General features: G+C 39.0%; 1 protein-coding gene and 2 long non-coding RNA genes across 3 annotated transcripts in view; 2 read left to right on the top strand and 1 right to left on the bottom strand.

Annotated features, from left to right (window-relative positions):
* Positions 1-624: 624 nt before the first annotated feature.
* Positions 625-14125, top strand: LOC309862707 (serine protease 52-like; the record flags this gene model as incomplete). The annotated part of the gene is given in 6 exon segments (XM_082726894.1): positions 625-652; positions 655-705; positions 7684-7879; positions 8696-8937; positions 10276-10418; positions 13444-14125. Coding segments are annotated over 6 exon segments (930 nt in total). The 3' UTR covers positions 13714-14125.
* Positions 11268-27275, bottom strand: part of LOC309862715 — a 30510-nt gene continuing 14502 nt past the window's right edge. Inside the window, exons 4-5 of the long non-coding RNA XR_014310672.1 lie at positions 14121-14275; positions 11268-11860 (exon numbers count right to left, since the gene is read on the bottom strand). This is a non-coding gene — a long non-coding RNA (uncharacterized lncRNA). The remainder of the gene's footprint in view (positions 11861-14120; positions 14276-27275) is intronic.
* Positions 14827-27275, top strand: part of LOC309862712 — a 44563-nt gene continuing 32114 nt past the window's right edge. The window contains exon 1 of the long non-coding RNA XR_014310670.1: positions 14827-14952. This is a non-coding gene — a long non-coding RNA (uncharacterized lncRNA). The remainder of the gene's footprint in view (positions 14953-27275) is intronic.

Here is a 27275-nt window from a genome sequence, read left to right as displayed (position 1 = left end):
AGAAATGATATTAGTAGAGAATTAAAATCATGGGCTTGGTATTTGCCAGGTCCTGTGCTAAGATACACACATTATCTCATTAATCCTCCCAACAATATAATGTTGTATCATTATCGCTATTGTGCAGAGGAGTAATCTGAGGCTCAAAGTTCAGTAGTTCCTCTTAGGTTCCCCAGGTGATGCAAGTTCTCTTATTTAGGTGTCTGAGGCTATCCTCGCTCTACTGTATCATCTGAGCTATTTGGACCAGAAGCCTCGGATCCTTTCTCCTAGGGAGTGGCTTCAGCTCTTTTGTCCTGATCCATTAGTGAACCTGAGATGCCTCGACTTAGGATCCCAACTGGTAAGGAGGCCTCCTACTCTCCTGCCCCTGCCCCCAGTTCCAAACTGACCTCCACATCCCAGAGGATTGGCTCATGGAAATCATCAGGTCCTGGAGGCAGGATGCCACTTGGCTGCTTTGTCTGGACCATGGCTGCTTCACCCAATGCTCTATTGTGACCCTGATGGTCAGGCTGTGAGATAGTAGGCACACAGAGCAAAACTCAGATTTGGTCCCACTGAAATGAATTTGTACAGTCTCACCCGAAGGCTTTCTATTGACCTGAGTAAAGACCAGGGCCAATGAAAGGATGGAGGGATGGAAAAGCAGTACAATGCTGCTGGTTGCCCTGCTGCTGCCCTGGATACACAGCTCCCTAGCATGTAGGTGGCTCATGGTGTTTTTGTGTCTGCGCCTCACTGGGGCCCTTGCTCACTGGGGTGCAGGAGGATCACCTGGGGACCTTGTTCAAAAGGTCACGTTCTAGGATGCTGATTCCACAGCTCAGTGTGTGTGTGGGCGGGGGGGATCCAGGGAACTGCACTTTTATTAAGTCCTTAAAGTGAATCTGATGCCCTCCGAGGCACCTGGACCAGACTTTCAGATCATTGCTCCCACAATACCTTCAACTTTGAATTTATATGTAGAGTATGTGGAGGAGACTGGTGTGTGTGTGTGTGTGTGTGTGTGTGCGTCTGTCAGTCTGTCTGTGTCTCTGTGTGTGTGTGTATGCATGCATGTGTGTATTTTATGTGTATGTTAGATCCCAGAGTTTTCCATAGTGGATGGCTGAGAGGGGTAATCAGCCTTTGAGAGGGGTAACCAGCCATCAATCTGGAGATGAAACTAGCCACATTCCTACAGCTTCAAGGTCATGAGTAAGGCTGCTTTCTCTTTGAAAACATTCTGAAGGATCATGTAGAGCCTTATTGGCCTAATGCAAAATAGTAACTTGATATAACTATAATGAAGGCAGTGTATTAATAGCTACTATGGATTCCCCCTGGGTTCTAAGAATTTTTGGAGACTTGTGTTATGTTCAGTCAGTTGTTGGTTGACAAATATTATAAACCTCTACCATGTGCCAGGAGTTGTTTTAGGAGCTGGTTTATAACAGAATAGCATATTCATTTCCTATGCTCAGGCAGTTTTACTATCTAATGAGGGGAAGAACATATTAAACATATAAAATGAGTAAATAAGTTAATTTCAGTTCTTATTAAATGGGCTTATATGGGCTTATATGATGGAAGGCCTATAGGTGGTTGTTGAGACTCTACTAGTAGGTCGTCTCAGGAAGGCTTTCAGTAAACCTCAAAAGGCTTTGAGAGGGGCACCTGAGTGGCTCAGGGGGTTAAAGCCTCTGCCTTCAGCTCAGGTCATGATCCCAGGGTCCTGGGATCAAGCCCCGCATCGGGCTCTTTGCTCAGCAGGGAGCCTGCTTCCTCCTCTCTCTCTGCCTGTCTCTCTGCCTACTTGTGATCTCTCTCTGTTAAATAAATAAAATATTTAAAAAAAAAAAAGGAGGAGACATATTTCCAAGCAGATGTGACAGCAAGTGCAAAGGCCCTGTGCAGTGTATAAGCTCAGTATGTTTTGGAGGCATACGGATTGATGGGGCAGACAGAGTGAATGGGAAGGGGTCACTGAAGAGAGATGGGCTCAGAGGGACCAGTGGGGTCCAGATCATGCTGAGCCTTATAAAGGCAGAGGAAGGACTTGGGGTTTTATTCTGGTTACAATGGGAAGCCATCAAAGAGTCTAAACAGGAGAGTGAGAAATGAGAGGTACTTGAGAAAGAGACACCGGCTGCTGCAGAGGAAATGTGTGCAGGGGCAAGAGTGAGTGAGTATGAAGGTGTGATGGCCTGGATGGGTTTAGAGCAGCAGGCATGGAGGGAAGTGGTTGGTTTCTGGATATCTTTTGATAATGCTGACTGGACTGGCTGATGCATTGGATGCCAGGAGACAGAGAAAAGGAGGAGTCAAGGATAACTCCCAGATGATATTCTTGCCTAAGCAAACAGATGCAAAATATAACTGTGGGAAGCATATAGGAAGGCAGATTTGACTTTACTGGGGTCAAGTAAGCTGAGAGTTCTATTTGGGCCACATTAAGTTTGAGGTGCCTCTTAGACATTCTTGTGAGTAGGGCAGTTGGTTAAAGAGTTGAGGGCTAAGTGAAGAGATCTGAGAGGTCAAATGTGAGATCTTCTGTATAAAGATGATATTCAAAGTTATAGCTGGCAAGAGATACCCCAGGACATACTTTGCTAAAGTGCAAAGAGAGAGTGGTGGTCTGAGAATTGAGCCTTGGATTTTGGAAGGACAGGAAGATTTAGCAGAAGAGCATAAATATGACCATCGATGTAGGAAGACACCAGCAAATGCTTTCTCCCACTAAAATTTTGTCCAGAGATGACCTCAGATTTCACCAGGGGTTTTGGGCAAAACTCAGACCTCTTTCTCCTTGATCCAGATTAGGGTGAAGCCAAATGCCATCCCTCTAAATCAATGTCACATGAAATGTTACATTAACTTATATTTGTGTTAAAGATGAGAACACTGAAGCTTAGAGATGTTAAATCACTGGCTCCAAGTCACACAGCCAACAAATAATGCAGGCAACTCAGAACTTCTGATTCCAAAACCCATTTCTTTCCCTCTTCGCCAGGTGCCCTGCCAGCTAGGACAGAATCAGGAAGTTTCCTGCTAAGACCAGAGTGCATTTTGCACATTTGAGTTCTGTCTCTCTGGTCCTTCTTCTCGTTCTCTCATAGTCACCAACATATCAGTAGAATCTTTAGGGAGAAAGACTATTTGTCTAAGATAGCTTGATAGTATGAGCAAAGAGAAAACACTTTGGACTAAAAAGCTGAAATGAGACCTTGCTATCTTAATCTGCTTGATCATATCCCTGGGTCTGGATCAGTCAGTCACTTGGGAAAAATCTAGAGTCTGAAGTGATTTCGTTCAGGTGGGACTTGCAAAGGGACATCTCTGAAACACCCCCAGGAATTTTGCTCTGTGGTGCTGACAGACCCAAAAATTCATTTGGTTCTCTATCTACAGAAAATAGAGCCCCCTGGGCTCCCAGGGATTCTCCTAAAATTCACAACCACAGGTCTTTTATTTTTCAAGTCAGTCCCAATTTTATGTAATTTTCAACAAAGTTGAACCATTAACATATGAAAATATAAAAAAAATTAGTGTATTTGCATGAGACTTTTTATGTAAATACATGGACATTTCAGTATGCATGACGTTTGGCAGCCTGACATCAATATCAATAAAGCATTTAAAACATTGTAATTGAAGTGATATACCTCTTAAGGAAAAATTAATAAGGAGGCTAAAATATATATATTTTAAATATAAGAATTTAAAGATAACATTTTACATTAATGTAATTCAAGTAAAAATATTTCCCTCTCACCATTTTGAACTGTAAAAGTACAGTGTGTTAGAATGGGAAAGAGCCTTAGAGATAATCTTATTAAATCCCCTCATTTTTAAAAGTTTTTATTTAAATTCCAGTTAGTTAACATACAGTGTAATATTAGCTTTAGGTGTGCCATATAGTGATTCAATACTTCCATACAATCCCTGGTGATCATCACAAGTGCACTTCTTGAGAAAACTAAAGACTCTAACAGGTAGCCTGTTCCCCTATAGAGAAATTCCACAAACAATATGCAAATATTTAACACAAAGAATATATAATTGGGCTCTGGACTCTCCTGAATTTCACCTGCACAGTCTCAGATTGTCCAGATCAGCCTCAATTCTGTGCAAATACCAACAAAGTGGAATATAACAATATGGCAGAAGTTTTAGACTTCTGTAAGATGTTTTATATCATCTGTAGTTTCTACCCACTGATGGTGGAGCTGAACAACCCTGATAGCTCATCTTTAAGAAAATCCTGCAAGAGTCTGAAGGCCCTTCTGAGTCTTCTTTCCTTTCATGTTTCTTGTAAGGTTTCTTATGTTGGCCACCCATCTCTGAATATACTCCATTTGTTAATGTCATTCTTGCCCGTGTGGCTCCAAACTGACAACCATTCAAATGCTGCCATCTATGAAGTAGAGCACTTAGCAGTGATGTCATGTTATCAGCATCTTATGGTTGATATTTTCGTATGAAAACTTCCAAGCTCCCTTCACAGTCTAGAGCTGTGGATCTATTATTTTTCTATCTGGAGATGCAAGACTTTTATTGAGTCTGATATTGAGGCCCATGCCCAGGATTCAGATCTGGCCAGATAACTTTCAATCTCAATTCTCTCATTTGTAATATTAGTTCTTGCTCAGTTTCATGTCAGGCCTTATTGTGTACTTTTTCCCCAGGTTTAAGATGAGTTTTTACCCATTTAAATTTTAAAGGTATCTATTAACACTAGCCTGGTTTGGTATCCTACTGCCAATCTAACATCCCCAGACCTTTAGCAAAAACTACTGATAGATCATAGTCCTTTTTTCTGTTGCACTTAGATGCACCTTTGAACTTGTCTTACATAGAGGACTGCAGATAGCCACTGCCTCCCAGTCAGTTTTAGCTCTCCAGGTGAAATCTTTTCTCCATCTCACTCCAGAATTGCAGGTACACACAGAGTTGAAGACCAATACTTAGGATATAATGTCTCAACCTGTTTGATGTTCACCTTAGAGAGCAGTCATCAAATTGCATACAATCATTTTAGCCAATAAGATTCTCGAAGAATTGAGCAGACACTTTGTTGAAATATAGACATACTGTGAAAGCTATGGGCAAGAAGCATAAATAATTAGACTTCAGAACCAGACACACGTGACTGAAAAATCCCCATCTGCTCCATACAAGCTAAATAATCATGGGCAATCACATGATGTCTCAGAGATTAATTCTTCAACTATAAAATGGGAATAATAAAATATATCTTAGAGTTTCTCTGGGAATATTAAGTGTCTCACACATATGCAAAATGCAGAAGCTGACTCATAAGTAGGTATTCAATAAGAAGTAGTTATTCTGTTGCAAGACTGATATATTAGAGATTTTTAACCATGAATCCAATCTGAATCTTAATCTTCAGTAGTTTTGTTTAAACTTTCACAAATCATTATCTTAGTTAAGTATTTAGAAAATTTCCCAGAGGTCCAACTTTGCTTTATTGTAGATTAATTCCAAGATTCCCTTTTTGACCCTGAAAACTCAACATTTTCATTGGAGGTTGGGGTTCAGGGTCCTGGCCGTGTGTGGTGTTCCACTGGGAATGCTGAAATGTCTTTCTTGACAGGAGCAATGTGGGTGAGGAAGATATTCCTAAGCAACAGCTCCTTATTCTCTTTGTATCTTCAAATGAAATGACACCTGTATGAGCCACTTATTCTGCCCCTGCCCAAGGCTTTCTGACTTAGGAACTCAAAGAACAGCCAATTCTTTAGGTGTGGGGTGGGGTGGACACAGCATTTTGAACTAAAGTCCCTCAATTCCTGATCACCTGTACAGGTCATTAGTATGTCAAAGATTTTACCACTGATATTGAGACCTTTCTGTCCACCCTGTCCATCCATCTATCCACCCATCCATCCATTTATTCATAAGTATGTATTGGGTTTCTACCACGTACCAGTCTCTAAATCAGATAATGAGGAAACAAAAATTAGGAAAACATGCTTCTTGCCTTCATAGAGATTAGAATTTAATGGAGGAAATACACTTTAGCAGTTTCACAAATAGTTAATTTCTGCTGTTAATGGAAGGTAGGTTGTCAGGAAAGAAAGTTATATGGAGGGTAGCTTATGTAATCTTGAAAGGCAAGGAAGATTTCTTAAAGGACTTTATAATTGAGCTAAAATGTGAGGGATACACAGGAATTAAACACAGGGTACACAGGGATAAACAGGAATTAAATTAAAATGTGAGGGATACACAGGAATTAAGCAAAGAGGGGCATATGAGATAGGAGCCTGTCTTTCTGGTAGAGGCATGGAGAAAAGCCCTGGGGTGGGAAGGAGCATGGTACTTCTGGGGAGCTGAAGGGCCAGGAAAGTTGGAAGAGAGAAACCCAAAGGCAGAGATAAGCAGTAGCAGGGCTGGTGTTTGGCAGTGATGGTGACATGCATTGGTTGTGGGAAAATGTAGTAATAATGAGAGGTGTGATGAGGGTGACATGGTGGGGACATGTGGTGGTGAGGTGGTATGTTGTGTTGTGTGGTGGCAGGGTTGTGTGGTGTGGCAACCTGTGATGTGGGGATACGTGGTGGGGATATGTAGTACTGGTGTTGTGTGGTGGCAGAGTTGTATGGCTATGGTGATATTTGGTGATGGTAACATGGGTGGTAGTGATGTGTGGTGTGGAGGTGGTTTGAATAGGTATAACTTCCATATTATGCATATCTGTGGAAATTTTTGAATGCCATTGTCTTTTCTCCCCCATGCATAAGCATAGTTAGCAGTTAGGAAGCAATTTGCCCAGTGGTAATGAAAAGAGATTCTGGAGCTAGACTACCTAGTTTCAAATCTTGGTTCAGTTACAAACTTTTGGGTTTTGGCCAGCTGTCCTAACCCTAACAGAGAATTAAACTATTTTGTGCAAAACAGAATGGTGCCTGGCAAGTAGTAAGCACTCAGTGTTTTAGATTTTATGATATTTATTTTTCTTATTACTCAAATGACATTTAGAAGACACCAAAAGATCTCAAAACAACCCTACCACATAGAAAATGCCAAAATTTTCATTCCTTTTAAGGTGCAATTGGAATCCCTAGAATTAAATTAAATGAAAAGCAGTGCCAATAATCTCAATAGGAAATACAGGACAGCAATCAGGAAGAAAGGGGCTGATCAATTTCCCTTTGCCTGTAAAACTTCTGGTGTCTGTGTCATCCAGGTATAGAAATTGAAAATATAAGTCCAGAGCTAAGGAGAAGGATTTTATGGTCTATACCAAGGTCCCATACCACAGCCTTATTTTTCAGAGGACACTGAGGCCTATTTTCAAATAAATGAATATTCCCATTTAGGCTTCCTTACTGAGCGGCAATAAAAAGATCCAGCTCCAGGGTTTGTGGTAGTGTCTTCCCACAAGCCCTCAGAGGAAGACCCTTCCAAAAAGCAAAGCTGTGGTGAAAGAAGGAGCCATTCATTGTTCCCGATAAACACACCATTACAAATGTGATGCCTTTCACCAGCATTAGGAAGCATCATTCTTGTTTGATGGATCTCCCGCCTGGTGCTAGTTAACCTGGCTAAGCCACTGCTATCTGTGTGCTGGGGAGGCAAGAAGAAGGGGCACTAAACTTAAGTTTCTTCCAAGCCAACCAACCTTGACAGTGGAGCCCTGGTTCTCTTGTCCCTCTTCCTTCTTTTTGCTTTCAGTGACCTGTGGCCAAATAAAAAGTAGCAGGCCTGAGAAGTCAGAAACTTTGGAAATCGTAGGCGGGGAACCTGCAGACATTATAGATTTTCCATGGCAGGTGAGTATTCTTCACCGCAGGAGACATATCTGCGGAGGCTCAATCCTGAGCAGGTGGTGGATTTTAACTGCGGCCCACTGCTTCATAAACAGACATAAGTAAGTATTCCAGACAGACCTGTTTTAACTGATGTGCTAGGATATTTGTCCTTACATCCTTATTATTCTCCTGGAAACTCCATCCAAGTTTGTCAGTCTCAAAACGAAATACCAGGAGGCTAAATATATGCCTGTGTGATTGAATATCACACTTTGCAGGTGGTAGAGACACTGTTCTCTTCCTAGGATGTTTCACGTCTCATTTCATGGGACCCAGATGGTAGAACAAATGTTCTTTGGACTTCTCGGCATCTTGCCAAGTGCATGTGGTCCTGGTCCAAACCTTTGGAAAATACTTTCCTAAGCATTTGCATTACTTGGGGAGAAAATGAACTCGACAGTGACCATGGATTCCGAGAATCCTAGAAGGGATTGGGATCCAAGGGGAGGGTCTCAGGCCCGGCTGCACGCCAGAAGTTCCTGAGATGCTGTCTTAGCTCAGGTCCATGCATCAATATCTTTGAGAAACTTCCCAGGTGTGTGTGAATAGCTAGTCCACCCCTTCCTGCAAATCAAGATCAAGTCCCTCAGCTACTTGTACATAGCACGACTTTCAGACAGTTGTTAATAAAATTTACTATTGAATTTGCCCAAAAGGCCATCAAGGCAAAAGCTGGTTGGCAATGTGGCAAGTCTGGAACTCGGGTCTGTCTTCTTCTGCCCAGTCAGGGCCCAAGTGCATGGCCCCAGCTGTCTCCATCCCTCCAGCTCTCAGGATCACAGTCTCACACTGGTGGAAATATTTTCTCTTAAGGCTCACCTTTTTTGCCTTCCACCACTCACCTCTTCGTTCTCTTTCTTTTGTTTTGACATAAGATCTGACTTGGAGATTATACATAGTGCAAGAAGCACTGGCACCAAGAAATCGAAGAGGATGAAAGTGGACAAGCTAATTACTCACCCTTATTTTGACAGCTGGCTCTTGGATAATGACATTGCTTTGCTCTTGCTCAAATCTCCGTTGAAGTTGGATGCCGAGAAAGTGCCCATCTGCCTTTCAGAGGTCACTGACATAGAGAGCTGGCGAAATTGCTGGGTGACTGGATGGGGCATTACCAGTGAGTTACGACAGCCCAATCCAGTGGGGGATGGCACCCTGGTTGATGTTTTAAATGAGAAAGTAAACTCTGAAGGCTCTGCTAGCTCTGAGAAGTCTGCCTGGTGGGTTTGGAAACTTCCAGTTTTTATTTAAAGACCCATAATGAGCCTTAACTTCAGTCCACATGGGAATCATCCTTCCTTGGCCTTCCTGGGTTCTTGTAGCAAATTTTATGTCCATATTGTAGAACACAAACCCTGAACAAGGACTCAGTGATAGGCGAGGAAGAAGTGTTGAGAGTCCAAGAGTGACTTGGAGGAATTTGGGGGAACATATTGATGGGCAAAGGAGTGGCAAAATGGACTGGGCTCCAAGAAGCCTACACTAATGTCAGCAGAGCAGCTCGGTTCTGATCCCCTGTAACAAAGGGTTTGGTGGCCCAAATATTTGAAAACTACAGATCCAGGCCAAGGAGAAGGGGACAAACTGAATATAAATTTGTCCTTATAGAGTCAACCTGTACCCTACACCCATCACTCCACCCAGCTAACTCATAAAATTGTGCCCTTTTGTCATTATTTTGGCAAATGTGTCTTACTCTAAAATCTAAAGAACAGAAAAAAAAATTCCCAAAAAAAAAAAAATTCCAGTCAGTGTCATTCTTCTAAGTAGACACACAAATGACAATACATTTATCCCCACATGGTCCCAAAGCTCAGAGTCTGTTTAGAATTCCTCATTGGGAATTACCCTTGGAAGCTTCTCATGAACTTTAAAAAAGACCACCTTCTTAATTTAAAGTTCCTCTGTGTCCCTCAGCACATATTCATTGATCCTCTTCCAGGCAGTGTTCTGGCTCCGGGAATTCAACAATATACAAAAAGGGAAATAGCCTTTCTTAGGAGAATAAACATTCTAGGTATTAGGTTCACCTCTTAGATAGACAGTGAATTACTCAGAAGCTCTGACATGATTTAAATCCATCTTTATGAGCCATGGGCACCAGGACAGAACTTGCCATCAGGAGTTTTCTTTACCTTTTTATGGATTTAAATGAAATACCTTTTTAGGACTACAGAGTTAGCGCCTTCTGCAGAGTGAGAAAAGTACACTGAGACTGGGATCCAATAGATACCCAGTTGTGGGGAGCTCTGGATTCAAAGAGGATGGGATTCAGTGTCTCCTGAACACCTCTCTACCCTTACTAAGTCCAGATTTGGGTAGTTCTCTAAGCTATACGGTAGTTCCTTTGTCACTGAGGTGAAAAGATGTGATGGTGAATGGGTGCTTGACCTCAGCCCAAAAGGACCACTTTGAGCTCAGGGGCCTTTCCCTATCTGCTTCTTCTTTGGGTCAGTTCCTATGAAAAGTATGAGTCAACAGCTAAACAAAGTCAGCCTCGACCTGGTCAAATGGGAAACGTGCTCCTCTGTTATGTATGTGCTCACCAGGAACATGCTGTGTGCTAGGAATGCTGAAGAAGGGAAGGACGCCTGCCAGGTAATGGAGCTTGTCCCTTGTTTGGAGAGGGACTGCCACAGAGGGCTGATAAACATTTCTGGGATAATTTGCTCCCCTCTACCCCCTCTGGATAAGTTTCCTAATGATACTGTAACAAATTACCACAAACAGGGTTGATTTAAACAATGGAAATGTATTCTCTTATAGTTCTGGAGGCCAAAAGTCCAAAATCAAGGCATCCGTAGGGCCATGTTCTCTTTGGAGGCTCTAGAGGAGGATACCTCCTGGCCTTTTCCTACTTCTGGTAGTTTCCAGCAATTGGTGGCATTCCTCAGCTTGTAGGTGAATCATTCCACTTTCTGCCCCAATCTTCACATTGACTTCTCCCTATATGTCTGTCTCCTATTGTCTCTTCTTCTAAGGATTTCAGTTATTGGCTTAGGACCCACCCTAATCCAGTAGGACTTCATTTAATTTAACCAAATACATTTACAACAGTCCTATTTCTAAATAGGCTCACATTCTGAGGTTCCAGATAGACATGAATTTGGAAGGGATGTTATTCAGCTCAGTACAGATGCTTTGTAACCAAAGGGAGACTGTGTGGGATAGTGGTTAGGGGTGCAGTTTCCCGTAACTTCCCTCTCAGCTCCTCTACTTACAACCTGTGACTTCCCTCCAGGCCTGTGCTTTTTCAAATTTCCTCGTCTGTAAAATGGGAATGTTAAGAGTTCCTACCTTCAAGGACTATTGTGAAAATTAAGTGAGTCAATGTACAAAAGCACTTAAAACAGTTCAGAGCAGAGGATGATCATAGTAAATTCTATAAATATAATTTTTTCCATCGCCATCTCTTACACCTGTTCAGTGCTTAGGAGTGTACAAATCGCTTCCACAAATACACAAAATGCCAACTAGCCCTGGGATGCAGGTTTATTTCAGATGAGGAAACAGGATCAGAAAAGCTCACAGCCCTACAGAGGATACATTGGCAAGTTAAATTACAGACCCAGAATTCTAAGGAAGGCACTCTGTCTTCTGAGATTAGAGCCATCTTTTGGGTTCTAGTAGGAGCAGGGCTTCAAATCCATCAGCCCAGCCTGGTCATGTCCAGACTTGGCTAGTTCAACAGCTACAGAAATGCTGAGAGCTCCTATTGAGTACAGGCTTGTCAGATAGCAGGGGAGTACAGGCATCAGAGGTGTTGTTTCCTTCCATCCACACAGCCATGTTGCAGGAAATTTAGTTATTATCACATCGAAGAGCATTGAAGCAGAGCCCTAAATGCTGAAGAACATTTTCACATTGTCTCAGCTAAATGCTCCCCCTGGCATACAAACCAAGATCTGTTGGGCTTCAGAAATAGAAGGTCTTAACTGTGCTGCTGTTCTGCCTCATATCCTTCACGTAGATCCCCTCATCTCCACAGAAGAGATTGTAATTCTCCATTTTCAAGAAGGGTCAGGGGACGTTCCAATGACCTCAAAGAATTGGGTAAAGAAGAGTTTGGTTCAAAGTTAGCTGATGGGCACAGTGATCTTTCATGATAAACAATCTGGTTTAGAAAAAAATCAAAGAAACCCCTATCTTGTTTATTTTGTTTTATTTGTTTTGGATTTGGGGGTTTTGTCATACTACTGAATGGTACTTCTTTCCAACTTTTTTGCGTCTCACTTAACATTTTCAAAAATAAGTCTTTCTAAGCTGTGAAACAATATATAATAAAATAAATAATAAAATAAATAACAGCTATGTATTCATATTTGCATACTCAAGGCTATGGACAATTATATTTGACTAAGGGGTTGCCTCTGCATGGCTAGAATTAGAAATGATATTTATTTCATTTATTTATTTGAGTGCATGGTAGGGAATATTCAAATGTTATAGATGGATGTACAGTGAAGCAGAAGTTTACCTCTTACGCTTGTCCTGTTCACTCCCCAGAGAAACCATTTTTACAGTGTTACCTTTTATCTTTCCTGAAAAAGTCTTTCCACATATAATCATATGTGTGTTTATATATAAATTCACTTAATTATATAATTATGGGTATTATTCCTGTTCTTTTTCCATATCTGAGATTTCTAATTTTTTTGATGAAGGCACATAATTTTTAATAGAATTTAGTAAGTCACAGAGATGAAAAGTATAGCATACAGAATATAGCGAATAATGTTGTAATTACAATGTAATTACAATTACATTGTATGGTGACACTTAATGTCACTGTATAATACATAGAATCATCACATGACTATGTTGTGCACCTGAAATTAATATGACATTGTATGTCAACAATACTTTAAAAATTTTAAAATAAAGAAATGGCCCAAAGATTTGGGGGCATTGAAAGATTGTGTGCTCCTCAATTTTCATATCAATGATGCCATTCTCCTTACTTGTCCTTATTTGACAATCTTTTTCATGATACTTTAAAATTCATAAATTGTTTCAAATTTAATGTTTTAAGCCACAATATAACATTTTGACTCACTTTTTGTATCTTTCGCATTTTATATGTATCAGTTTATGTACTTGCTGTATTCAGCCAATTACCTATTATGAGGTATAATGGATATTTATTTTTGGTTTTTACTTTTTGTTATTATGAACTATATAGAAAGACCAAAATGGGTTGGCTGAAAGTAGATTTAAAGTACAAAAGCAGTGAGAAAATTGTAAGAATTCTGAAAATCAATGAAAGTGTTGAGGTAAAATGGATTAAAAAAGCACTCATTGGTACATCAAAATGAACACATGTGACTTGATGCTGCTGCTGCTGCTGCTGCTGCTGCTGATGATGATGATGATGGATATTCTTTTTTTTTTTTTTAATCAAACTACCATTCATTGCCATTGTTTTTGATCAAATTGTTTGCCACTTTGTCTGACAGTCATGGGGCTGGGAGTATAGTCATGCAGTTGGAGAGTCTAATCAAACTGCCTCTCACCAAAAGACACTATAATGCTTTTTGCCTTGTGCCAGTTGTCCACACCTCAATAGGCTGTAGAAGTAATTTGTTACTTTCCCTTCCACTCCCAAACAACTTTTTTCTCCTAGGGTGACAGTGGGGGACCTCTGGTTTGCCAGAAAAAAAACAACGAAAGCATATGGTTCCAGCTGGGCATTGTCAGCTGGGGAGAGGGCTGTGGCCGGAAGGAAAAGCCTGGGGTGTATACGAAGGTGTCTAATTATCTGTTATGGATTAACACGGAGACCACGCTCTCAGGAAGGCCTTATATGCATGAGCCGGACTCTGGGTACAGTTTGCTTCAACCACCCTGGGCCATCTTGTTACTGTATTTTGTGATACTTCTATTACACCTGTGATTAAACACTGTAGAGCCTCAAAACCAAGTGTCCTCGGTTTTTGGAGTAAGGTCAATGGTGGGGTACAAGGGATTCTCATAGAATTAATTATGTCTGAAATAGTCATATACTTATAATATACCTGCGACCCACTGCAGAGCCAATTGTTCCCTTGGAACTTGGAGGCGGGTTACCAACTTCATCTTAAGGCCTCTCCAGAGGTTTGGATGGAGAACCTTTGCATGGAGAGGAGCATGCCAAGGATCTCTGAAACAGAAATCCTATTCTTTTCTCTCCTATAAACATATATCCTTCCACAGATTCTTTCCAAAGGAGTAAACAGTACCCCCCCCCCTCCTATTTTGGTCTTAAACTAACATTCCAACTCTTCTCTCTTCCTTCATTTATAGCTAATCCCTGAGACCTACAGATTTGGTCTTCAGAAAGATCCTGTTCTTCACCTTCGTTTGCTTCCATAGCTACCACCTGGTCCAGAGCCCATTAACTGCTGCTTTGGACTCTCAGAGGTCATGTGGAACAATGCTCTGATTCAGGATCAGGAAATCATTGAAGTAGAAATGTCCTAGAGATGAAGTGGGAAAGAAACACACAGCTGAATGGGTTATAGTAGTCAAGGCACCTTTGCAGGCAAACATCAGAAACAACCTGAAGCAAAAAAGGAAATGATAAATATATTGGGGTAGAGCAAAATCGAAGGAATTACTGTTCTAGTAAATAGTGTCTAAAAACAGTCCAAGACTACATTTTGGACCATTGGAAAGTGTAGATGGACCCTCCATCCTTCATGCAATCACCCATGAGCATAATTTTTTCCAACTGGACAAGAGGTAATAAATGGCATTCTTTTCTGAGGCAATTAAGCACATTTTTGAGGAGAAAGGGAAAAGCTGTACTCAAAAATATGGGTGTTTTTAGATGAGTTTGCCTAAAGTAGAATTCCTTTTGCTGTGAATAACAATAACAAAATAAAATAAAAAGGTGAAATCTTTTCTGCATATACATAGTGAAAGGGAAGAAAAGAGGATGAAGAGAATTTCTCTGTGCTAGTTTTCATTGGCTGCATCAGAAGAGGACAGCTTGGCCACCATCTGAATCTAGAGAGTGGGCGGAGAAGCATTTCAGTAGATGAGAGCAGGTATGTAGTTGTTTTGCCGAACCTGCAGAGCTACCCTAAACTTTTGACGATTGGTAAGCAGGGAAATACAGCTACCAGCAGATGGATGACTGATCCTGAAAAAGGTAGGTTTATAAGAATTTCCTCTTTTTCATGAAGGAAGCAGCTGTGACAGCAACTTGACCTTCAACTTGGCCTCCAGAGGGCAGAGGCTGGGAGAGACTGAGAAACCACAGTCCTGTGCCCTCAGCTCAGGGCAGAGGCTGACAGAGAGGTTGAAACAGCCTGGCCACTCAGCCAAGATCCTGGAAAGGAAGTGTGTGCAGGAAGAGGGCTGCTTTGACTCCATTACAAAGCATGTCTGATTTTTGACAACCCTGCAAGGAAGAAATAAGAGCTCAAACTAGTAACTTTTTTCTTTAAATTGAGGTATAAATTACACAGAGGGACATGCCCAGTTGCTTATATACTGAGTGTGTGTGCTTCAACAGGTGTATATATTTATGTATATATTTATTATTTATTTAGCTTATATTTATTTATTTAGCTTTAACATTAAGGTCTATGATCTATTTTGAAATAATTTCCATGAATGATGTCATATGGATCAAGATTCATTTCCTCCATATACACAGCCAATTTAGTTGAAAAGACCTTCTTTTCACCCATTAAATAGCCTTGGTGTCTTGGTTTAAATCAGCTTACCATAAAATATAAGTGTGGGTCCATTTGTGGGACCCAAATGTTTTGTTTTGTTTTGTTTTGTTTTGTTTGTTCTCCTGGGTAGTCTTGAATTAGGTGTCTGATTTGGGTTTTATTTGGTATCTGATTTGTTACCACTTGAAAATAGGACACAAGTAGTCTGTGGCATGTACTCATTTAATTATCACCTATAGTGTCTTAAAATGAATTAACAATTGAAAGCAAACTTTGACAAACCAAATTGCTGTTGAAATGAACCATTATAATAGAATGAGAAATACAAAGGCTATGGGAGTAGCCTAACTACCTAGAATAAAGTTTAAAGAAACTAGTAAACTCAGGGGTTTATGTTTGGGGCTTAAGCCATAGTCAAAGAACCAGAGAGTGTCTCTATCTGCTATATGAAAAGTATCTTCTCTCTTGTAGCTGCAGAGCCAATGTAGCCAAAATTTAAGTCCCCAGTCTAATGGCAGTGGTTGCATAAATACAGTATAAATTGAATTCATAGCCCCTATAGGTCTCTCATACAAAAGATAGGACTGGGGAAAGAGTAGAAACCTGAAAACTGAAATAGGATATTAGGGTGGATTTGTATGCATCTATTTTTAAATGGAGGTATTATCATCATTATTCACTTATGGTGAAATCAACAGATCAGGAGACAACCGTCATTGGAAAGATAGTTTGCTACAGGTTGGAAGAAGACAGAGCACAACACACTATGTAAGACCACCTGGGGAAGCAACAGGATTGGTAAAGATGCAGAAGCAAAGGGAGAAGGTGGGCAAGAGCCTTTCTGTGGTTTTTGCAGGGAAGAATGAGAGAAGCAGGCTAAGCAAGCTAAGCTGGTTTGGGAATGGCTAATTTGAACAATTTCCACAGGCTCCAGGGTGTAGGGACTGCCTTCAATTAACAGATGGTGGCTCTGAGGTGATTAGGACAGGGTGTGAGGGTTCAATAAAGGGGCATGATTAATACAGAGTCTGAGTATTTTGACCTAACATATCCCTCTGAGTCTCACTTGCTAGCAGAAAAATCCTTCCTCTCCGACAACTCCAGCCATCCTCTGATTGAAAGTACTGTAATGACCTCACATGAGGCAGTTACCTTATAAATAATGCTATTTTTCCTCAAGACTCAACCCACCAACTCTCACGTCCTCCAGTTTCTAAATACACATATGGTGAATTTAGTTTAGTTTCATAGTATCCCACAGGAAAAAGTACAAATAATTGGACCTGGGAAGACATTAAACAACAAAAAGGTGGCAGAATTTTGCTAACATATTAGAATAAAGCCACAAAATATTGTTAAAATAAAGTGTAGGGGTGCTAGAACAGGAAGGAATGAATGTAGCACCAGATGGGGCCAAATTTTTCAATATTGTTAACATCACAAATTCTGGATTCAATAAACTGATTTTGAAACTTGAGAGTGAGTGGCTTTAATAGTCTGCTTGCTTGGTTAATTAAAACCTACATTTAAAGGGAGCCTATATTAGATGTCCCACTGACAAATGGATAAAGATGCAGTATACGTATATACTGGAATACTGTGGAATACTATGCAGCCATCAAAATACATACTGTCTCGCAGAGTGGCTGCACCAGTTTGCCTTCCCACCAATAATGCTCGAGAGTTTCTTTTCCTCTACATCCTCACCAACCCTTGTTCTTTCTTGAGGTTTTTTAAAATTATTATTTTAGCCATTCTGAGGGGTGTGAGATGATATCTCACTGTGGTTTTGATTTGCATTTCCCTAATGATGAATGAAGGCATCTTTTCATATGTCTGCTGGCCAATATCTGGATGTCTTCTTTGGAGAAATATCTATTCATGTTTTCTGTCCATTTTTTAATTGGATTATCTGCTTTTTTGGTGTTGAGTTTTGTAAATTCTTTATATACTTTGGATACTAACTTTTTATTGGATATGTCATTTGCAAGTATCTTCTCCCATTCAGTAGGTTGTCTTTTAGTTTTGTTTCTTGTTTCCCTTGCTGTACAAAAGTTTTTTATTTTGATGAAGTCCCAATAGTTTATTTTTGTTTTTATTTCCCTTGCCTCAGGAGACTCATCAGAAAGATGTTATGATCGATGTCAGAGAAATTACTGCCTGTGCTCATTTCTAGGATTTTTATGGTTTCAGGTCTCAAATTTAGGTCCTTGATCCATTTTGAGTTTATTTCTGTGTATGGTGTAAGAAAGTGGTCCAATTACATTCTTTTGCATGTAGCTGTCCAGTTTTGCCAACACCATTTGTTGAAGAGATTGTCTTTTTCCCATTGCATATTCTTGCCTCTTTTATTGAAGATTAATTGATCATATAATTGTAGGCTTATTTCTGGGCCTTCTTTTCTGTTGCACTGACCTATATGTCTGTTTTTGTGCCAGTGCCCTACTGTTTTGATTATTATATCTTTATAATATAACAAAGTCTGGAACCGTGATACCTCCAGTTTTGTTTTTCTTTTTCAAGATTGCTTTGGCTATTCAGGGTCTTTTGTTGTTCTCTACAAATTTTAGGATGGTTTGTTCTACTTCCATGAAAAATGCTGTTGGTATTTTGATAGGGATTGCTTTGGGTAGTATGGAAATTTTAACAATATTTGTTCTCCCAATCTATGAGCATGGAATTTATTTCCATTTCCTTATATCATCTTCAATTTCTCTCATCAATATTTTATAGTTTTCAGAGTGCAGCTCTTCTGCCTCTTTGGTTAAGTTTATTCCTACCTATTTTGTTATTTTGGGGGCAATTGTAAATGAGATTGTGTTCTTAATTTATCTTTCTGCTGTTTCATTATTTGTATATAGAAATGCTACAAATTTCTGTACATTTCTCTGCTTGCCTTACTTCAGCTCTCGGGTTCCATCCCTATTGATGCAAATGGTAGGTATTCATTTCTAATATCTGAATAATATTCCATTATATATATGTACCACATCTCCTTTATGGTTTCACTCATATGTGGAACATAAGCAATAGAATGGAGGCCCATAGGGGAAGGGAGGGAAATCCAAAGGGAGAGAAATCAGAGAGGGAGGTGAGCCCTGAAAGACTATGGACCCCAGGAAACAATCTGAAGGTTTCAAAGGGGAGGAGGTTGGAGGGAGTGATAATAGCATGATGGGTATGATGTGATGAGCACTGGGTGTTATACTTATCTAATGAACAACTGAACACTACATCAAAAACTAATTATGTACTATGCAGTGGCTAAATGAGCATAATAAAATTTTTTTAAAGTTCTGTACATTGATTCTGTATCCTGTGACTTCACTGAATTTGTTTATCAGTTTTAGCAGTTTTGGGCTGAAGTCTTTTGGGTTTTCTATATATAGTGTCATGTCATCAGCAAATAGTGAAAGTTTTCCTTGTGCCTCACAAATTTGGATGTCTTTTATTTTGTTGTTGTTGTTGTCTGATTGCTGTGGCTAGGACTTCTAGTACTATGTTGAATAAAAGTAGTGAGAGTGGCCATCCTTGTGTTGTTCCTGATCTAGGGGAAAAGCTCTCAGTGTTTCTGTATCGAGGATGTTGTTAGCTATGAGTTTTACACATAAGGTCTTCATTATTTTGAGGTATGTTCCCTCTAAAGCTACTTTGTTGAGGGTTTTTGTCATGAATGGATGTCATACTTTGTCAAATGTTTTTCTATATCTGTTGAAATGACTATATGGTTTTTATCTTTTTTCTTATTGATGTGATGTATCATGTAGTTTGATTTGCAAATATTGAACCATGTTGGCATCCCAGGAACAAATCCCACTTGATCATGGTGAATTTTTTTTAATGTATTATTGGATTTGGTTTGCCAATATTTTGTTGAGGAATTTTGCATTTATGTTCATTAAGGATGTAGGCCTGTAGTTCTCTTTTTTTGTGGTGTCTTCCTCTAGTTTGTTTGTTTGTTTGTTAAAGATTATTTATTTATTTATTTATTTGACAGACAGAGATCACAAGCAGGCAGAGAGAGAGAGAGGAGGAAGCAGACTCCCTGCTGAGCAGAGAGCCTGATGTTGGGCTCGATCCCAGGACCCTGGGATCATGACCTGAGCCGAAGGCACAGGTGCCCCTCTAGTTTTGATATCATGGCATGCTGGCCTCATAGAATGAGTTTGGATGTTTTCCTTTCTCTTCCATTTTTTGGAAAAGTTTGAGAGTAGGTATTAACTATTCTTTAAATGTTTGATAGAATTTGCCTATGAAGCCATCTAGTCCTGAACTTTTCTTCATTCGGAGTTTTTTGATTATGGATTCAATTTCATTGCTGGTAATTGGTGTGTTTAAGTTTTCTATTTCTTCTTGTTTTAATTTTGGCAGGTTATATGTTTCCAGGAATTTATCCATTTCTTCTAGGTTATCGAGTTTGTTGGTATATAATTTTTCACAACATTCTCTTATAATCCTTTGTATTTGTTTGGTGTTGGTTGTTACGTCTCTTCTTTCACTTGTGATTTTGTTTGAGTCACCTGTTTTGGGAGTTTGCTGTTGTTGTTGTTGTTTTGATGACTCTGGCTAGAGGTTAAACAATTTTTTGATCTTTTCAAAGACTCAGCTCTTGGCTTCTTTGATCTGTTCCTTGTTTGTTTATTTCTATATAATTTATTTTTGCTCTAATCTTTATCATTTCTTTCCTTCTGCTGGTTTTGAGTTTTGCTTGTCCTTCTTTTGTTAGGTCCTTTAAGTGTATGGTTAGACTATTTATTTGAGGTTTTTCTTGTTTCTTTAGATAGGCCTGTAGTGCCATAAACTTTCCTTTTAGAACGACTTTCTGCATCCCAAAGATTTTGGACTATGGTGTTTTCAGTTTCATTTTTCTTCATGTAATTTTGGTTTTTTCTTTGATTTCTTGGTGACCCATTCATTGTTTAATATCCTTCTATTCAACCTTCATGTATTTGTGCTCCTTCCAGATTTTTTCTTACAGTTGATTTCTAGTTTCATAGCATCATTAGAAAAGATCCATGATATGACTTTGATCTTTTTGATTTATTGAGATTTTATTTCTGGCCTAATATGTGACCTATTCTGGAGAATATTTTATGTGCATTTGTAAAGAATGTGTATTCTGCTATTTTAGGATGAAATGTTAAATCTATCTGGTTAGTGTGTCATTCAAAGTCACTGTTCCTTGTTGATTTTCTGTTTGGATGATCTGTGCATTAATGTAAGTGAGGTGTTAAAGTCTCCCACTATTATCGTATTACTACTGATTAGTTCCTTTATATTTGTTATTAACTGTTTTATGTACTTAGGTACTCCCATTCTAGATGCATAAATATTTAGAATTGTTATTTCTTCTTGTTGGATTATCCTTTTTTTATTATATAGTGTCTTTCTTCGTCTCTTTTTATAATCTTTGTTTTAATGTCTATTTTGTCTGATATAAGTATTGCTACCCCAGCTTTCTTTTGACAGCCATTTGCATGACAAATATTTCTCTGTCCCCTCACTTTGAAATTGCGTATGTCTTTAGGTCTGAAATGAGTCACTTGTGGGTGGCATATACATGGATGTTGTTATTGTTTTTTAACCATTTTGTCACCTTATGTCTTTTGTTTGAAACATTTAGTCTCCGTTCACATTCAAAGTAATTATTAATAAGTATGCATTTATTACCATTTTGTAACTTTTTTGTAGTACCAAGTTTTTATTTAAATTCCAGTTAGTTAACATAAAGTGCAATATTATTTTCAGTAGAATTCAGCGATTCATCACCTATATACAACACCCAGTGTTCATCACAACCAGTGCCCTCCTTAATACCTATCTCCCATTTAATAAATCCCCCCCCACCTCCCCTCCAGCAACCCTCAGTTTGTTCTCTATATTTAGGAATCTGTTTTATGATTTGTCTCTCTCCCCCCATTTTCATCTGTTTTATTTCTTAAATTCCACATATAAGCGAAATCATATGGTATTTGTCATTCTTTGACTAATTTTGATTAGCATAATACACTCTAGCTCCACCCACGTCATTGCAAATGGGAATATTTCATTCTTTTTTAAATTTTTAAAAAATTTTAAAGATTTTATTTATGTATTTATTAATTGGAGAGAGAGCGTATGTGAATAAGGGAGAAAGGGAGAGAGAATCTGAAGCAGACTCCACACTGAGTGCAGAGTTTAACGTGGGGCTCAATCCCACAACTGTGAGATCATGACCTGAGCCAAAACCAGGAGTTGGATGCTTAACCGACTGAGCCACCCAGGCACCCCAAGATTTCATTCTTTTGATAGCTGAGTATATTCAGTGTATGTGTGTGTGTGTGTGTACATACACATGAAGATGTGATATATATATACATAGACACACACATCTATATGTTCTAGGTTATCCTAAACAACTTCTTTATCCATTCATCAGTTGATTGGCATTTGGGCTCTTTCCATAATTTGGCTATTATAGATAATGTTGCTATTAACATTGGGGTACCTATATCCCTGGGAATCAATATTTTTGGTTGTTTTTGTAGTTATCTGATTGTTTCTTCTCTTGCTCTCTTTTCTCACAGTTCATTGGTTTTCTTTAGTGATATACCTGGTTTCCTTTGTCTTTTTTTTTTCCTTATCTACTATTTTTTTTTATGTGTGGTTACCATTAGATTTGTATACAACATTTTCTGCATATAGCAGTCTATATTAAGTTGATGGCTACTTAAATTTGAGCCCATTTTTTGTATACCATATATCAAATACTACCACATTTTTAGTATATGCTGTCATACTTTACATCATTTTATATTGTGAATCCCTTGACTGATTTTTACAGATATTCTTACTGCTTTTGTATTTCCTACTTTTCTTAGTTCTCCTTATGGTCTTTCCTTTCCACTCAGAGTCCCTTTTAACATTTCTTGTAGGGCTGGTTTAGTGGGCATGAACTCCTCTAACTTTTGTTTGTCCGAGAAACTCTCTATCTTTCCTTTTATTCTGAATGATAACCTTGCTGGATAGAGTACTATCGGCCACAGATTTTTTTTCTTTTTAGCACTTTGAATATATCATGCCACTTTCTTTTGGCCTGCAAAGTTTGTGCTAGAAACCTGCTGATAGCCTTGTGGAGACGTTTCTTGATGTAAATGTGTTTTTTCTCTTGCCCTTTAAAAAATTCTCTTTATCACTAATTTTTGCCATTTTAATTACTATGTGTCTTGTTGTAGACCTATGTGGGTTGATTTTTTTGGAGGTTCTCTGTGTCTCCTGGATCTAGATGTATTTCCTTCCCCTGGGAAGTTTTCAGCTATGATTTCTACAATTAAATTTTCTGTCCCCTTTTCTCTCTGCTTCTTCATCTGGGAACACTATTAGACAAATATTATTATGCCTGATGGAGTTGATGAGTTTCCTAAGTCTATTCTCATTTTGCATAATCTTTTTTTTTTTTTTAACTGCTTAGCTTGATTATTTTCCCTTACTCTGTCCTCCAGGTTGCTAACTCATTCCTCTGCCTGCTATTTATTCCATTTGGTCTATTTTTAATTTTGTTTATTGTGTTCCTCATCTCCAATTTTTTTATGTTCTCTATTTCTTTGTTAAGGGTGTCACTTGTGTCCTCACTGTTTTATCAAGTCCAGTGAATATCTTTATGATCATTACCTTAAATTTTCTATCAGTCCCACTACTTATCTCCATTTCATTTAAGCCTCTTGTTATGATTTTTTTTCCTCATTCTCTCATTTGGGACATATTTTACCTCCTTACTTTGTCTAGTTATCTATGTCTGTTTCTCTGTGTCAGGAATGCCAGGTACATCTCCTGTTCTTGAATATAATGGCCTTATGAAGAAGAGGTCCTATTGTGCCCTGTAATGCAGTGTCTTCTGTTCACCAGGAGCTGCCATTTCAGAGGTGTCTCCTATGTGTGTTGCATGTGCTCCACTGTTTTGTCCTGGACACCTTTTCTTTCAGTGCAGCCATCTGCAGAGGCTTTTTTGCATGTTGTGGGCAGTGTATGGCCCCCAGCTGGGGTGGGGTGTATAGTCTTAACAAGGTACATGCTGGTTTTCTTATAAAATGAGACCTGCTGGGACACCTGGGTGGCTCAGTTGGTTAAGCAGCTGCCTTCGGCTCAGGTCATGATCCCAGCGTCCTGGGATCGAGTCCCACATCGGGCTCCTTGTTCCGCAGGGAGCCTGCTTCTCCCTCTGACTCTGCCTTCCACTCTGTCTGCCTGTGCTCGCTCTCGCTCGCTCTCTCTCTGACAAATAAATAAATCTTTTAAAAAAAAAAAAAATGAGACCTGCTGCTGCCACTGAGACTGGGGCCATGTGGGAAGTCTATACAATTTTAATAAGGTGCACCTTAGGTCCATGCCAATGTTAGGACCCAGACCCTGCAAAATGTGTAGGCTGGGAAAGGCAGTGTTGGCAAGGCTTGCACTGGTCTTCTGAGGGAGGAGACCTGCAACACTGGGACTGAGGCAAAAATGACTGGATAGGCTGCTGGATCTGCCAAAGTGCATGGGGTAGGGCTTGTTGTGAGCAAGTTATAGAGCTGGTCTTTGATGGTGACCATGTGTTTATGCTGGGGAAGGGGGAAAGGAAATGGTGCCTGTTCCTGGGTGGCCGTGGCGGGGCAGGGGTAGTGGGTGTTCTCTCTAGGGACAGGCTCTGAAATGAGTAAACTACTCCCCCTCCCTCCCATATGCCCCAGGCATTTTTCAAACTCCTGCTTCTCTGCTGTAACTCCACAAGCAGTTTGTCATACTTTTTTTTTTTTTTTTTTTTTTTTTTTTTTTTTTTAAAGCAGGGGCAGAGGGAGAGGGAGAAGCAGGCTTCCAACTAAGCAGGGAGCCCAATGCGGGGCTCGATCTCAGAACCCTGGGAACTTGACCTGAGCTGAAGGCAGACGCTTAAGGACTGAGCCACCCAGGCACCCCAAATCATACCATTTTTTTAAGGGCAGGGACACAGCTTCCTATCACCCACCATCCTGACTCTTCAAGAGCTGAGACTGCTGATTTTTAAAATTCCAGGCTTTAAATCTCACTACTTATAAGAACTCATAAAATTCAGCCCCTCTAGTTTTCAAAATCACACGTTATGGGGATTCATCTTACCTATGCAGGTTCCCCATTGTGACAGTGTTTCTTGCTTTTTTCCACGCTCACAACTCCCTCCCCGCAATGATGGCCACAGTCATTTTCACTCCACACAATGTCTCTGCCCTTCCTATCCTCTTTAATGTGGCCTCTTTTCTACTTTGAGTTGTGGAGTTCCTTCTGCAAGTCTTGGGGTCATTTTCTGGGTTATTTACACTGATGTCAATGTTATTTAGTTGTATCCATGGGATGAGGTGAATTTAAGGTCATTTTACTTAGTCATCTTGGCCCCCAGTCAGCTCCCAACTATGATTTTAGAATTTTCTATTATTTTTTCCTGAAATTTTTTGTTTTATATATTTTGAATCTGTGTTATTATGATCATACAGATTTTGTATTATATCTTCCTATCAGAAAACCCCTTTATTATCATGAAATAAAAACTATTTCAAGTGATGTTTCTTGACTTAAAGGATCCTATATCTAATATTTGTATAGCTATATCAGGTTTTTTTATTAATGTTCACATGGTATATATATTTTTAATCCTTTACTTTTAATCTTTCTGTGTTCTTATATTTTAAATGTGACTCCTGTGAGGAAGATAAAATTAGGTTTCTTATCATCCAGTCTGACAATCCTCTGCTAAGTAAATCAGTAACTACTGATATAGTATGGTTTATATACAAATTTACTATAGGTTTTCTACTTGACCCATATATTTTTTGTTCCATTCTTTTCTTCTTTTAGATTTATCAAATAATTTTTATCAATCCATATTTTCCATCTATTAACTTGTTAGTTATACTTCATTTTATAATTTTTTAGAGACAAAACAAGTGTTCCTATCTTATTCAGTCTAACAAAATGCATTAACTTATCACTTCTCTGAAACTGGTGGAAGCTTAGAATCTTTGAATTCTATTTAGCAAACCTCCTTCAAGTTATCAATGTAACGTATTTTAGTTCCATATGTATTTTTTAAATTCCAAAAGACATTACAATTGTTGCTTTGTGTAATATATATTTATATTTATCCACATTTCTGTTTCTTTTCTTTCCATCTTATATTTTATACTTCCACGCAAGATTATTTTTCTTCTGGCAAAGAACTCCCTTTCATTATTTTCACATAACCCTGTTGCCAGCAAATTCCTTTAGTTTCCATTTGGTTTAAAAATTTTATTTCACCATCATTTCAGGAGTGTATTTTACTAGGCTAGGCTTCTAGACTGTTTCTTTCATCACTCTAAAGATGCCAGTACATTACATTCTGTGTTTCACTATTTCTGCTGAGAAGTCAGCTGTCATTTTTATTGTTGTTTCCTTGTAGATAATGTGCCTTTTTTTCCCTTCTGGCTGCTTTGATGATTTTTACTGTCTTTGGTTTTCAGCAGTTTTACTATGATATGCCTGGTTGTGATTTTCTTTGTGTTTCTCTTGCTTGAGGTTCTCTGACCTTCTTGAATAGGCAGATTGATATTCATAAGTTTTCACAAATGCTTATTCGATACTTCTTGAATATTGATTTTGTCTCATTCCTTTTTCTTTTCTTCTCCTTCTGAAACTATAATTATAGAAATAATAGGCGCTATGAATGTGTTCCACATGTCTCCTGTGCTGTGCATGTTTCCTTTTCTTCCTCTTGGCACTTGACTTGTCTTCTAGTTAACTAATTCTGTGTTTGGCTGTGTCTAATCATCTAATCAGCTGCCGAAACCACCCATTTAATTATTAATTTCAGATATTATATATATTTTAGTTCCACCAAATCCGTTGGCTCTTCATAATTTACATTTCTTAGTTCTGAATCTTTTCATTTATTCTGTCTACCTTGTCTTTATTTTATATTAACATATTAATTATGATTAATCTAAAACCCCCTTTGTGCTACCACCAATATGTGAATCCTATGTGTTTCTGTTTCTGTTCATGTCTTAAAATCTACTTTGGTATTAGTATAACTTTACCAGTCATCTTTTGGCTAGTGTTTTTACATAGTTTCTTCTGCATTATTTTTCTTTCAACCTTTCTGTGCTCTTATATGTAATATATGTAAGCAGCATATAATTGATTTTTCTTTTTCATACTGTCAATGTTAATGTCCAGATTACAGAGTTATATTTTCTTGGTTCTTTCGATGGTTAATTTTTAAATTTAATTAATTTTAATCAACTCAAGTACTCAACATTGTGTATTTAGAAAAAGAAAAGGAAGAGAGGTTCCACTTGCTGTTGTCTTCCACATGAGAGGAATCCCCTGCTCTCTCTTTGGTAGATATATTAAAGGGTTGGCCATCTCAATCCAACCAAAGACTTAAGTAGGTTATAGCTGTTCCTGCAGTCAAATCTCATATTGAATCAGTATTTCTCTCACCAATCCTGATTTTCTGATTGAGAACCTAACAGGTCTCAAACTGCTCAGCTTTGAAAGTCTGCAGGAGATCTGGGGTTTCCAGCCTAGATCTCCAGCCTCAGCCCAGACAGCTTCAACCCAGTACCTATCCTAAGGAGGACATAGGTGGTAATCTTGAGGCAGATTGCTTTAAGTGGTGGATCTTTGGAGACTGCAGATATTTCTCTATGGCTTAAGTTATTGTTTTAACTTTTTAGTCATGCACTCAGCTTGCAGTTGTGCACTTGGGTCCTCTCAAGTTTCTCATCTCTCCTGCAGACCCACCCAACTACTAAAACTTCAC

Source organism: Mustela nivalis (assembly GCF_964662115.1).
Source record: "Mustela nivalis genome assembly, chromosome: 4".
Lineage (NCBI taxonomy): Eukaryota > Metazoa > Chordata > Mammalia > Carnivora > Mustelidae > Mustela > Mustela nivalis.
The sequence above is the reverse complement of the archived record's forward strand: the minus strand, read 5'-3'. Positions and strand labels throughout refer to the sequence as shown.